The 13,406-nt window shown below is 37.9% G+C and overlaps 1 protein-coding gene across 8 annotated transcripts in view; it reads right to left on the bottom strand.

The window, feature by feature from the left end:
• Window positions 1–13,068, bottom strand: part of PDLIM5 (PDZ and LIM domain 5) — a 221,702-nt gene extending 208,634 nt beyond the window's left edge. For all 8 annotated transcript variants that reach the window (XM_011968231.1, XM_011968230.1, XM_011968233.1 and 5 more), the window contains exons 1-2: window positions 12,935–13,068; window positions 9,531–9,668 (exon numbers count right to left, since the gene is read on the bottom strand). In XM_011968231.1, coding sequence (XP_011823621.1) covers window positions 9,531–9,626 — 96 coding nt within the window. In that variant the 5' untranslated portion in view covers window positions 9,627–9,668; window positions 12,935–13,068. The remainder of the gene's footprint in view (window positions 1–9,530; window positions 9,669–12,934) is intronic.
• Between the last annotated feature and the right edge of the window lie 338 nt (window positions 13,069–13,406).

Here is a 13,406-nt window from a genome sequence, read left to right as displayed (position 1 = left end):
GACGTCTACCCTAAAAAGATCAAAACAACCATTTGTAGGATATTTGCAAGTGAGTAGCATAAAGATACTTCAAAGGAATGACCAAAATCATGAAAATTACACATGTAACACGATAGCTAGCTAGCTAGCTAGCTAGCTAGATACAATTTCTTTCTCCAGAACATTTCTAAGGGGTCCTAGTTAAGGGACAAAACATTTGTTTTCTAAAGGACATTTGTCCTCCACTACTGTTTTCTCAGAAGAAAAATACTTTCAGAACAAACATACTCATAGTCTGCTCTGGCTAGTGTTATACAACCTTACTAAATCTCTTAATTTTACCACTTCCAAAAGTTAATATCCCAGAAATCATTTGAAAAATATTGGGCTGTTAATTAGATCTCAATGGAACTGAATCACAACACTTAAATCCCTTCCAATCAATGGTAAACAGCATTGAATTGTTAATGTCATTACAATAACTACTTTCTCTTTTCTTCAATTAAAATTTAGCCAGGACAATTATCATGAAGTACAGTGGCCATTGTTAAATCAATTTCTGGACTTTGGGGAAAAAAATGCTTAACAATTCACAGAATTCAAATAACAAGTGTTGCAAATTCTTCTCTAATTCAAAACTCTTCTCATCATATTTAACATTTACAGCAACACACTAAAGGGAAATTCCTCCTTCCCTCACCTTTACCACAAAAAATATAAACATCCCTGGCATCCTTACTCTTTTTGTTATTATAGTTACCAACACATACACTCTACTGCTCACACTGGGCTAAAATGAGTAACTACCTTGTGCCACACATTAGTATACCTTCACAATGCCTGACTCATCATGCTACAGAATACTCTATAAACCTACCTGATTTCAGTTAACTTCCATTAGCTAATAAAGGTTGATAATAAAAACACACTGAGGCTCATAAGGGTGAAATTTGTCATTCCTCGGACCATAGTGAACACCTCATAATGGTCAGTCTCCTTGTCACATCATATAAAAGGAGCTAGAGAAGACTGGAATTCAAAACCATACATACAGTTGACCCTTGAACAACACAGATTTGAATTGCACGGGTCTACTTACGGGCAGATTATTTTTCAATAAAAGTTACACCAAGTGTGCCCACCTCTCCTGCTTTCTCCTGCTTCCCTTCCACCTCCACCTATTCTACCTCTGCCATCCCCTGAGACAGCAAGAACAACCCTTCCTCTTCTTCTTTCTCAGCCTACTCAAAGTGAAGATGACAAGAATGAAGACCTTTATGCCGACTCCCTTCCACTTAATGAATAGTACATGTATTTTCTCTTCCTTATGATTTTTAAATAATGTTTTCTCTAGCTTATTTTATTGTAAGAATACAGTATTTAATATGTATAACACACAAAATTTGCCTTAATCAATTGTTTATATTATGGGTAAGGCTTCTGGTCAACAGTAGGCTATCAGTAGCTAAGTTCTGGGGAAGTCAAAAGTTATACATGGATTTTTGACTGCACAGGGGGTTGATGCCCCTAAACCCTGTGTTGTTCAAGGGTCAACTGTGTATCAGCCTACTGAGCAGACTCCAAAGGTAACAACTTTGAATCTATTAAATGTGATTTGCTTAATTTTCCAAAAAGTCTATGACGGGGCACTATGCCAAAAACACAAAATCTTTTGCCTGGTAATTGGGAGTAACAGGTTAAGATACAGAGGAAGTTAGTTTGGAAATGGGAAACAAATGATAGAGATAATTACTAATAAAAGCTCTGGATGAAAGAATTTAGAAAATGGCATCTCTAAGAAATTAAATGGTATCATTTAAAGAAGAGCAGCATGTTTTTATTTCCTAGATTCCCTTACAATTTGGAAAACAAACCACTTAAAAACACAAAAAATCCTTTGTAAAATACTTGTGACCGAGCCCTGTAAAAAGAAAACAGGTGGAAACCGGCCCATCTGACTGGAAATGATCAAGGTCTGTTGAAACTCAGGCTAGCATACTGTGAGCACGACTGTCTCTATAAAGATGGCAATATCAGTCAAAATTACAAATGTACACACTCTGACTCAGCAATTCCATTTCAAGCAATTTATGTGACAAATATACATACATACACACACATATAGGCAAAACTTAAATTCAACGTCAGTAAAAGCAAAAAGACTAGAAAAAAATCTAAATGTTTACATATATACATATATACACACCCACGGGCAAAACTTACACTTCGGTGTCAGTGAAAGCACAAGACTAGAAAAAATCTAACTGTCTATCAATAGGAACTGATTTAAAAAATTATGACAAATCCAAACACAGTGAGGCAGTAGAATAGGAATGAAGATATATTTACTGATGTTGGGTTCAGTGAACAAAACGCCAAAAAAATAAGTATTTCTGTTAAGCATACTATTTGTGTTAAAAGGAGGGTGTGGAGGAGATATACCTATATAGATTATCTCTGGAAGTATACTACTAACACAGGTTGCTTCCAGGAAGAGGAAATGAACAGTAGGGCACCAGGAGACATTTCCCCCTATATGCTCGTGTATCTTTTAAATTTCGAACCATATGAATGTCTTACCTAAAGAAAGTGAGGCCGGGTACAGTGACTCATGCCTATAATCCCAGCACTTTGGGAGGCTGAAGTAGATGGATCACAAGGTCAGGAGTTCGAGACCAGCCTGGCCAACATGGTGAAACCCCATCTCTACTAAAAATACGAAAAAATTAGCCAGGCGTGGTGGCGAATGCCTGTAATCCCAGCTACTCAGGAGGCTGAGGCAGAGAATTGCTTGAACCCAGGAGGCGGAGGTTGCAGTGAGCCAAGATCATGCCACTATACTCCAGCCTGGCCGACAGTGAGACTACATCTCAAAAAAAAAAAAAAAAGAAAAAGTAAAGAAACTTTAAAAGGGAAGAGAGCTTGTGAAGGCTTAATCAAGAAGATTTCTTAAGTAACAAATCTGAAACGCTGCAGACTTTTAAAAATGTCCTCTTTATTTTCTTCTCTCATCTTTTTCTTTCTCATTCCCTCCTATTAACTTTTCTAGTTCATTTTACTCTCCTCTATTTATACCTATTAGGGACATTTACTACAACTGCTTAGCCCAGTTGGGAGCCCCGTTACTACATGTCAACAAGGTTGGTGAACTTTGTTCTAGTAATTATCATAAAAAATGGGTGACAACATCAGCTATAAAAGAAATCTAAGTATTTACAGAAGGGTAGATAACTACACTTAAACAACGGGAAAGAAAAAATAAGAAAGAAGGTGAAGGAATAAGGGAATACTCATTCAATATTCTCTGCTTTGTTCATTCTTAGTTTATTACCTTTTTAAAAAACCTCTTAATAAAAACAAAGTATGCTAGAAAAGTGATTTTTCCCTTTCTGTTAATTAAGGAACCAAACCTGCATTCTCAACAAGACTACACAGTGGCCCAACACACAGAATACCTAAAGAATCAGTAGACACTATGGTCACTGCTCTTTAGTTATTTAGTGTTTTCTCTTTTCATTCCCATTAGGTCATTTATTTGCAAATAGATCCACATATTGTTATTTCACATGCTAATATCTAGTTTTGTCAAATTTTGTATCAAATACTCAATATATTTTGCATCTCAGATACTGAAATAAAGGCCTAGAGTCTCATCTACCAAAGCTGAAACATAATTATCTCTCATAAGATGTCAAAGTAATAACTCCTTTTTTGTCTAAAGCAATGTTTGCTTCTAGAAATAACTTAATAATAACTGATTTGTCCTCCATACAGTTGTAACTGAGGGAAAAAGACATAACTGGTCCTGTGGTACAGGGGAATCTGGGTAAGAACTACTGCTAACAGGATGTCACAGAGAAAGACCACTGCTCAACTGTGTATTCAAATGTAGTGTGACTAGCAACTATCATAAAGAAAAGCTCTTTGCCTCAAAAATTCTAAAAAAAATTGAAAGCTCATAGGCTCCAAATTATTAATAACAATCATATCTACCTATATAATTTTTAATTTACAAAGCATTCCCATACATCAAAGAAAATCAGAAGCTCAAATTAATGAACTGATTTTCAAGCTAATATTTAAATCCAGGTCATTCCAATATATAGCTGTACATTACCTATTGTCCATCTATTCTTAATTTAAGTAGGTAGATATACCTAACTCATGAGTAGATGAATAGGTTATACGAAAACGTTCTTTCCCAAGGTCTAAAGTGCTATTTTTTTTTCTTTTCTTTTTTTTTTTTTTTTGAGACAGGGTCTGGTTCTGTCACACACACTGGAGTACAATGGCATGATTACAGCTCACTGTAACCTTGAACTCTTGGTATCAAGTAATCCTCCCACCTTGTCCTCCCCAAATGCTGAGATTACAGGTGTGAGCCACTGCACCCAGCCTGCTAGTCTTATTTTATCCTGACCCTACAGCGGTTTTCTCCATCAAGATACAAAAGTCCTGCCTACCAGTAACATTTCTCTTAATAACTTTTCAAAATGCCCAACATTTACTAAAATCAAATAAGCCCCTATTTTCTAAAACTACTAATTTTCAATTTAAAAAATATAAGATTTTCATTTCTTTACAAATCATAGAGCAGAAAAATTTATCCAGAATTATATTGAGATTCCTAGCATTTGTGACCACAAAACATATAAAACTACCACATGGGAAAAGACAGGTCTCTGAACCTCACACAAAAAGTAATTAATATTTTTAAAGCAAAGTGAACACACATATGAAATATACATCATATAGTCATACAAACTAATTTTCTAACTTGGCATAATGACAGGGTAGCTGGAAGGGAATATAAAAGAAAATACTCGAGCTTAAAATTAACAATGGGCCCATTTATTCAAGGTAGGATGGCTCTCTCATTTCAGCTTGAAAGGACTGAAAGTCTTTCTGTCTTCCTCTAGGAGGGAAACTCTGCAGCTGGCAGGTCTGGAGAATCACTCAACTATATTCACAGCTTTACTTGGAGTCAAGCGATGGCAAGAAAAGTCTTCATCTTCACTATGCACTGGACAACACGGAGAAATGCTGACTTTGAGGTGTTTAAATTTCATCCTTTGAGCATCAGTTCAATTAACTTCTCCTAGAGGAAACCAACCCCCATGAACAATAGATTTACACCCACTGAAACTGAGAAACACTTATCAGAATCTGTCATTTCATAGAATATTCACTTGTGACAGGTCTTACAACACTGTCTAGTTCTACAGCACTGTGCTTATTTCTTTTCCATCCAACCTTTGTACTCCCCACTTTGTATCTTCTTCAGTGGCTTCTAGGAAGTATTACTATAACTACTGAATCAATGAATTCACAGCAAAGTGTTTCACAATTCTGTCTTTCTTTGTTTTGTGTTAGACTCCCAAACAGGGCTCCATAATCCAAGCAATGATAAGTTTCTTCTGCTTTTCAAATCCAATTAGAATTTTGTCCAAGCTTGTAACAATTTATCCTCCCCTAACTCTTGAGAATCAAAGTCATTGTTATTTAGATGTTAAAAAGTTTGACCTAATTCTTATCTCTTAAAGAAACATCTAAAATGTGTTTACAGAGAATTGGGAGACCATCTTCAGGTAATCCAAATATTGACAGTGAAGAAAAGAGACCAAACATAATGAGAAAGTAACACACAGCAGAGTATTTCAACTTTAGGATATAACAACTTAAAAGATGTTACTCACAAATATATAATCTTTCTTATAATTCCATCATGAAGAGTATCAACTGGCCAAAATATAGCCTTGAATTATCCAACAAGTCTCCTATTTCTTGTTATAAAATACACTGGCAAAACTCAACAAACCCACACTGCTACAATGAAACCCATCCTCACATTCCATGGCTTCAGGACAATTCCATAAATACAGGGTCATAAAAAGACAGTCTGCAAACTTATGTAGCCGGCACTCCATTTTAAGGATCTCCATTTTAAGGATCGGAAATTAAATGACATGTGATCATCCAGCTACAGCAACCTGAGGATCTTTTTAAAAAGCTAGTAGGAACTGCCAATCTTATCTTAGAAATCCACCCACAAAACAGTACACAAAATTCATACAATACAGATGATGAAGAAATTTGAGTACAATGTGAAAATGTTATAGCTTGTAATGTTTTAGGACACAAGTTGTATTCAGCATATTCACATGCTGATACAACAAAATCTAAAGAAAATGGAATGTTCAAGTCCCTGCTAGTGGCTTATTTATCTCAAAACACAATTCGATACACCAGAGCTCCAATGTTACAAAGGAATGTAAATGACCCTTTGGAGTTCAACATAATGATACCTAATCAGAGGACAAATTGTAGTTTTGAACTCTAAAGATGCAGATTCCTAGCTAAGTACAAACTTCTGATTTTTTTTTTCCTTTCTTAATTTTAATGGACAGTAAGTTAAAAAACAAAAAAAATAACTGCTATGTTCCCTACAACTATGGGGGTTAAATACTTAATGTTTTAAGTCTCTAAATAGCTTTCTTTTTAAAGTTTATAGTATTATTATAAAAGATAATTGAGAGACTGCCAGACCTTGCTAGGAATTTCATATGCATTATTAAAGTAAGTGAATCATTAAATTACATGTTTTAAGCACACTTTCAGGTTTTAATTGTTTCTTGATACTATTAATTAAAGAACCCAATGACCAGTAATATCCCAGTAATTTTACATAATTAAGGCAGAAAAAGTATAACCAAAGAACTAATTAAGATGAGAGTAAGTTAAAAATTTATAACATTAACAATCTTACCACAATATAAATTAGTTATTAAACACAAACCTTTATTAGGCAATGTTACCAGGTATATTTAAACCACACAAGGGGTTAAAAATAACTACAATGAAAGGCCAAGAGCCTAGCAGCCCAATTGAGCCAACATTCCCTTCTCTCCTCCCCCTCCCCTTCCAATCCTCTCCAGTCCAGAATGAATTGCATGCCCCACTGCACAAGGCCCAAAAAGGTCACAGTAGATGGCAGAGACTTTTGTAAGAGAACAGAAATAACTCAGCAGCTTTGTTACCATAGTCTCTTTTAATCAGTATGTTCAAAATCCTTTAATTAGCACTCTGTCTACACAAGGAAAGCATTTCTTCTGTGCCAGGGGAGGGCACGTATGTATGTACACAGTGTTCTGTTGTATCAGCATCACAACATGGAGCTAGTACCTCAAACTGTCTGCCAGGAAACTGAAGCACAGGAAACTTTTTTAAAGGCACGGTACCACAAAATTCACATACATACTCTATTTGCATTTCTATTACCACACAACAAAGTGATAATTAAGTTTGGCTCATTTAGGTGTCAATTTGTTTCTGAACTTTTTTTCTGCTAAAAAGTAAGCATTTAAACTAAATAATAACTTGATTTAGATAACTAAAGTAGAATATTTAAAATATAAAATGCTAACAAAACATAAAAACCGATAATACTCAAAGATTGCTTCTGTTCCCATAATAGATCATCAGTAGAAGAAATAAAATACCAACTCACTCAAACAGGAATAAATCACATGACACATTTTCGCATGGATGCTTTACATTTAAAATTTCATCCAACCATGAAAGGTGTTAAAACTTGCAGGCTGGATTATACATACATATTTCCTTATAAAATCTAATTAACTGAAATCAAGGCAGAAATTGATGATAAATGAAAGATATCTTCAAAAAATCTACAGCCAAGAAACAAAGGAAACTCCATTAGTAAAATGGGATCTGCAGTATTTTAATGAGGATAGTTAGGCATTAAAAACTTATTTTTAATCTTTCAAAATGAAGTTGGATACACATATAAGATGCAGAAGTATGTGTGTGTATATATATTTATACATACATGTATATTATTAACCAAAATGACAATCTTCTAAATATCTGATTAAAGAAACAACCTAACTAAATTTAAGATAAAGTGAATTATTAAAGAGGCAGCACAGCATAACTGCTGGAAAGCCAGCTCTTCCATACCAGCCATGTGAGCTCACAGTACAGTTATATACAATGGGAATAATATCACTATTTTGTAGGTTGGTATGGTAATTAAATGAGACGATGCATTCATAACACTTGATAAAAATCCAAAAGTTTGTTGGTAAGACTGGCACGAAAATAGTATTTTCATGCATTGCACAAAAGTGTAAATTGGCACAACCTTTCAAAATGATATAGATACATATATTCACATATATATGTATGTACTTATATTTGGTATTCACTGCACCACTGTAACAGTAATATGGAAATTACATAAATACTCTTCAGTAGGAGATTGGTTAAATGTCACTTTCCCTATAAAAGAAAACTATACAGTTATTTAAAAACACATGCACACCTCCTTATATATTAATAGAGAATGATCTCCAGGGTGAATTATTGCAAAAAAAGCAAAGTATAAAACAGTGTGGGCCAGGTGTGGTGGCTCACGCCTGTAATCCTAGCACTTTGGGAGGCCGAGGTGGGCAGATTACCTGAGGTCGGGAGTTCGAGACCAGCCTGACCAACATAGAGAAACCTTGTCTCTATCAAAAATACAAAATTAGCCAGGTGTAGTGGCACATGCCTGTAATCGCAGCTACTCAGGAGGCTGAGGCAGGAGAACTGCTTGAACCCGGGAGGTAGAAGTTGTGGTGACCCGAGATTAAGTCATTGCACTCCAGCCTGGGCAACACAGCAAAACTTCATCTCAAAAAACAAAACAAAAAAAACAGTGTGTATAATATGCTACCATTTGAGTAAAAGAAGAGTGGAAATTCATATTTATGTGAATCTGCAAAAACAAACCTTTTAGAAACTTATATAAGTAATTAATAGTAATAATTACCTACTGGTGATGAAAGTGAAACAGTACCTGACATACAGTCAAGTCTCAATAAATAGAAGCTGTAATTACTCCTCTCATTAGTGCTATCATCATCATCATGAAAACACATCCTTAAAATATATACACAGAATACATTCAAACTAAATCCATGAGGTAAAAAGACAAATCTCAATTATTCATAGGCTGACTATCTAGTTGGAGCTCTAAGTCCTTCATTTCCTCTTCAAGGGTAAGTAGCTTTTGGCCAACTTACCGTTGGCTATCACCTCCACTAGAAAGTGAGCTGAGGAAATAATTCCAAAACAATCATTTAATTCAATTTTGATCAACAGTTTTTAATAAACAGCTTTTGGAACTGAAAGAGATTATTAAAATCCCATAGCACGACCTTCGAAAATTATATATGAAAAAACTAAGATTCAGAGAATTCCCCAAATTAGGGACAGCTCAAAAATTTACAGTCTGTTCCTAGTTAAATGCTTTTTCCATTGTATTATTGATAACATGGGGGAAAACAGAAAAGAAGTTAAATTGAAATCAGTTATCCTTGCTAAATCCACTCCCCTCATCTTTTATTATGGATAACCAAATTTGCCAAGATCACATCCCAGGAACAATGACAGTAAGTAGAGTACAGGTCAACGGAGAACTAAACAACTCAGCCCGAGGACTAAGCACTGAATGAACATCTATAACAAAATCTGTAAAGTTTACTTACACTAGAGATTGTCAGAGGCATGTTGAAATCCTTGCCGCCTTGCAGCCGGAAACCCCAAGGAGCTGGGCCAACAAGTGACACACTGTAGTTGCTCATGGTTCTAATGGCTCAAAGTCCAATGACAGAAAATGAAATATGCTGTGAAAGAAAATCAGATGATTAGCAAAAATGTTTACTTGAAACCCTAGAACATAAATTATGTTTAGTATTTTGTTGGGGGGCTGAGAGGATATAGAAAATAAGTCTCAATTAAGTTCTTCATTAATTTCAGTTTAAGAACAGCAATCTGTGAGCTAATATAAAATTTCTACACTCATGGCAATTTCCATGGTCTAAAAATTCCGTATCAGAATACATTTCTAGATACTTAACCTGTTTCACAACTTGCTACAATCCAATTTTGCAGCTTCTTGCCTGCAAACTTTAACTCAAAGTACTTTACAATACTTCACTAATGTAGCAAGATTTTATTTCAGGTTGAATTCAAAATGATTTTCTCCTTCCCTCCACTTCATGTATTCTTGTGTCTGCAATTGACAAGAGTCTTTCAACTGCACTTACTTAAATTCTAAGTTACTCCAACATGTGAAAGAGACTGCAAACCAGTAGGCTCCCATTCATGCTTTCCAAATACTAAATTATTTACAATGAGAAGCTGTTTTTCAATGCACAAAACTATTCTCTCCAATCAAGAACTACAACTTGTATTTCCTCCTATAGGGACATGGTATTTTCCACACTTAAAGTGATATCTACTTTTCCTTCAGATAGTCAAAGATAGGCAATACTCTAGTACAGTGATATGTCAGTCACAATCTGCTTTTTGTTTTATACACACACCTCACCAGGCAGAGAGTAAGCATTTGCTACTCTGTGAATAAGATTATGACTAAATACGGCAGAAGTGCAGGGCTAACCTTAATGCATTCAAATGGAATTGGCAGTTTAGAAAAGAACCAGTGCTTCGGTGCTTTCTTTTGCCTGTTTTGCTGTGTGTGCGTGATGACTCTCCTAGCAGCACTTTCATATAATTTTTAAAAAGCAAAAAAAAAAAAAAAAAAAAACTTCGAGTTTCCTATTGGTTGTTATAATGGCAGGAGAGGAATGAAGTTTTATTTTGTTTTAATGGAATACTAAGAAACAATAATTCTCTCTCTTTAAGAAATATTAAAAACATAACAGATATGTAATTTTATAATTTTAAAAACATGCTTCCTTGGAAAAATCTAAGCTATTCAACCAAATCACCACCTAATATTACCTGTCTTAAAATTTTTTTAACCCATTCAAATTTCTAGCCCATCACCCCAAATTCATAGTCGCAGATGTAGATATTTGAGCCATAGGTATATTTAAAGCAAACATTCCTTCTTCTCACAAAGGGAAAATGGGGCAAAACTTTCAAATAAACCTGGCTTTTAAAGAAAAATTATGTCAGGGAAAATAAAAATTACAGAAAATTGTATCAGAAACCGAAACAGCTTTTCTACTGGCGTGGTAGTATACTGGTAGTATACTGAACTACAAGGCAACAACACATTACTCAAGCATTGAAGTAACAGGCACAGAGCACTAAAAAAGATCCAAAGGCCAAACCGGAAGTCAAACTGTATATATAGGTGAAAAACTACTAGTGGGAAGCTAATAATGAGCCACACATCATTCAATTGCTTTCCCGCTATAAAAAGAGAAGATTTTCAGAAAACTAATAGAAGGACTGTCCTGATATTGATACAATACAAATCAGAAGCGTGTAAAACCACTGATATTTCACAGCCAACCTGCCCTCCTTTATTAATTTTTAACTTGTGTCTGGGGAAGAATATGAAAGTTAGGCTCAACTTCCTCTGACCCCATTCTTCCCTACGAGAAAATGTATTTCATTTAGGTTATCAACCCATGCACATGCAACTGCCCTTTACTTGGGAATTCCCTTCCTAACTTCTCTCATTTGTTATTAAAATTCCTAGCACTGGCAAGGTCACAGCCACACTACAAAACCAGTGTCATTTCATTTTTAGTCACTGTTCGTTCATTTCTAGTTCCTTCTTCTGCTAGCTTCATTTGGAATTCATTTGGCTTAAAACAGTCTGTGCCCCAAGCAATGGCAATATTTTTATTGGCCTTTCCAAGACTCCTCCATCTGGTTATTAGTGCCCAAGCCCTTCCTCAAATACCAAGCAGGCAGGAAATAGCAGCATACTCTTTCAAACACGTAGAAAAGGTTGGAATTTCTGTATAGTTACGGATTTTCTTTTAGGAAAAGTCTAAACAATGTCTTTGCTCTAGTACTAGGGAAGGAAGCTTGGTATTTCCCATACTTGTATCTCAGCTCCTTTAGTGAGGGGGGTAGGGGGGAGGAGAACTCAAGATGAACTACAGAGAGTGACCAAAAAAAGGCCTGAAATTAAAGAGAAATATCTTGAGATTCTCTTTCCCCGCAATAGAGAGAGAATGTAGGTAGAGCTGAAGAACTAAAGCCACAGGCACAGGATGAAAGCAGCCGACAGGACAGTTTTCCAGAAGCGATTCACGCCTAGCCTTGTTTGCCAAATAAGGCTACCGAACGGGCCGTTTCCGTGGCAGGCGGGTTCAGACGTCCTCCCCGTCAGGAAGGCGGACTTGGGATAGGATCTGGCGATCACACCCTAAATCTGCCCTGCCCAGCGCCGCCACGAATTTTCTTTCCAAGCTCTGCCCTGTCCACACGCCCTTCCTTTTTCCACTTATTGTCAAACGCACCGAAGGCACAGTCTTACAAAAGCCCCAACAAGTACTCAAGTGTTAACAAAACTCGTGTTCATGACAGATGTGTTTTTTAAACAAGCTTTATTTCTGGACGCGCAGAAGTTTTCTCCAAACAGGTTACACAAAACTGTAAATATCTGGGAGAGAAATAAATGCTTCTCAGTAGCCTGAGAGCAAAGAAAAACTAACGCGCCTTTTCCGTTGAGTCCCGCTTCCTACCCTCCAAGAGCCTGGCGCAGAACGGGGCACCCAGACGCCACGGTGGTGCCCGGCGACGCCGGCAGCCGGGTGGGTGGGAGCGGCAGTGCCCGGGAGCCAGTCCTCGCCGGCCCTCACTACCCCCGGGCGCCCTCCCGCGTCCCCGTCTCCGCTACGCTGGTCCTGGTCCGCCCAGGCTGCGGGGACCCCAGGGCTCGCCCTCTGGCCTCACGCGGACTCCAGCGCTGCCCTTTCCCGGGCGCTCCTTTTCCCAAGCCGCTCTCCCACCTCAACCGCTCCGCGCCCAGAAAGCACCTGAGGAGCCATCCCTGCGCGAGGAGCGCTCCCTCCTCGTCCCCAACCTGGCTTCCCTCCTCGCGCTCGGCGCACAGCGGCCGGTTCTTTCCCTCTTCCCTCCGGAGATCCGAGAGGCGCATCGCCGGCCGGCCGCCACTCACCTCGGGTCCGGCGCGGAGCTGCCTCCGCCTCAGACAAGGGCTGACAAGTGACTCGCGGTGCGGGCGCCGTCCCCACCGCCCGCGGGAACTTCCGCCTCCTGGCTCTCCCTCGCCCCACCCCCGGCCCGGGACACGCCCCTCCGCTCCCGGTCACGCCTCTGGGCCCTTCCTAGCAGAGCCGCGCGAGGGCGGGGAAGGCGGCGGCGGAGCCGGGCGCGCGGGCTTGCTGGGGCTGGCTGAAGCAGCTGCGGAAAGACAATTGCGCTACCGAGTTTCGGTGGGAGTAGTCTTAGCGGATTTTGAGCGCCACCTGGCAAAGGTCTAAGGCTCCGCGCGTCCGTTTTGTAGTGGGTGCATTTTTCTCTCCAGAAATTTGAATTGGCAAGCAGTTGTTCTGCCTAAAAATAGAAGGGGACTTTGGATAAATCTCTATCTATGCAAGTTCAGCGGTTACTGCCTGCGTTTATTTATT

This window comes from Mandrillus leucophaeus, unplaced genomic scaffold (assembly GCF_000951045.1).
Source record: "Mandrillus leucophaeus isolate KB7577 unplaced genomic scaffold, Mleu.le_1.0 Scaffold832, whole genome shotgun sequence".
NCBI lineage: Eukaryota > Metazoa > Chordata > Mammalia > Primates > Cercopithecidae > Mandrillus > Mandrillus leucophaeus.
The sequence above is the reverse complement of the archived record's forward strand: the minus strand, read 5'-3'. Positions and strand labels throughout refer to the sequence as shown.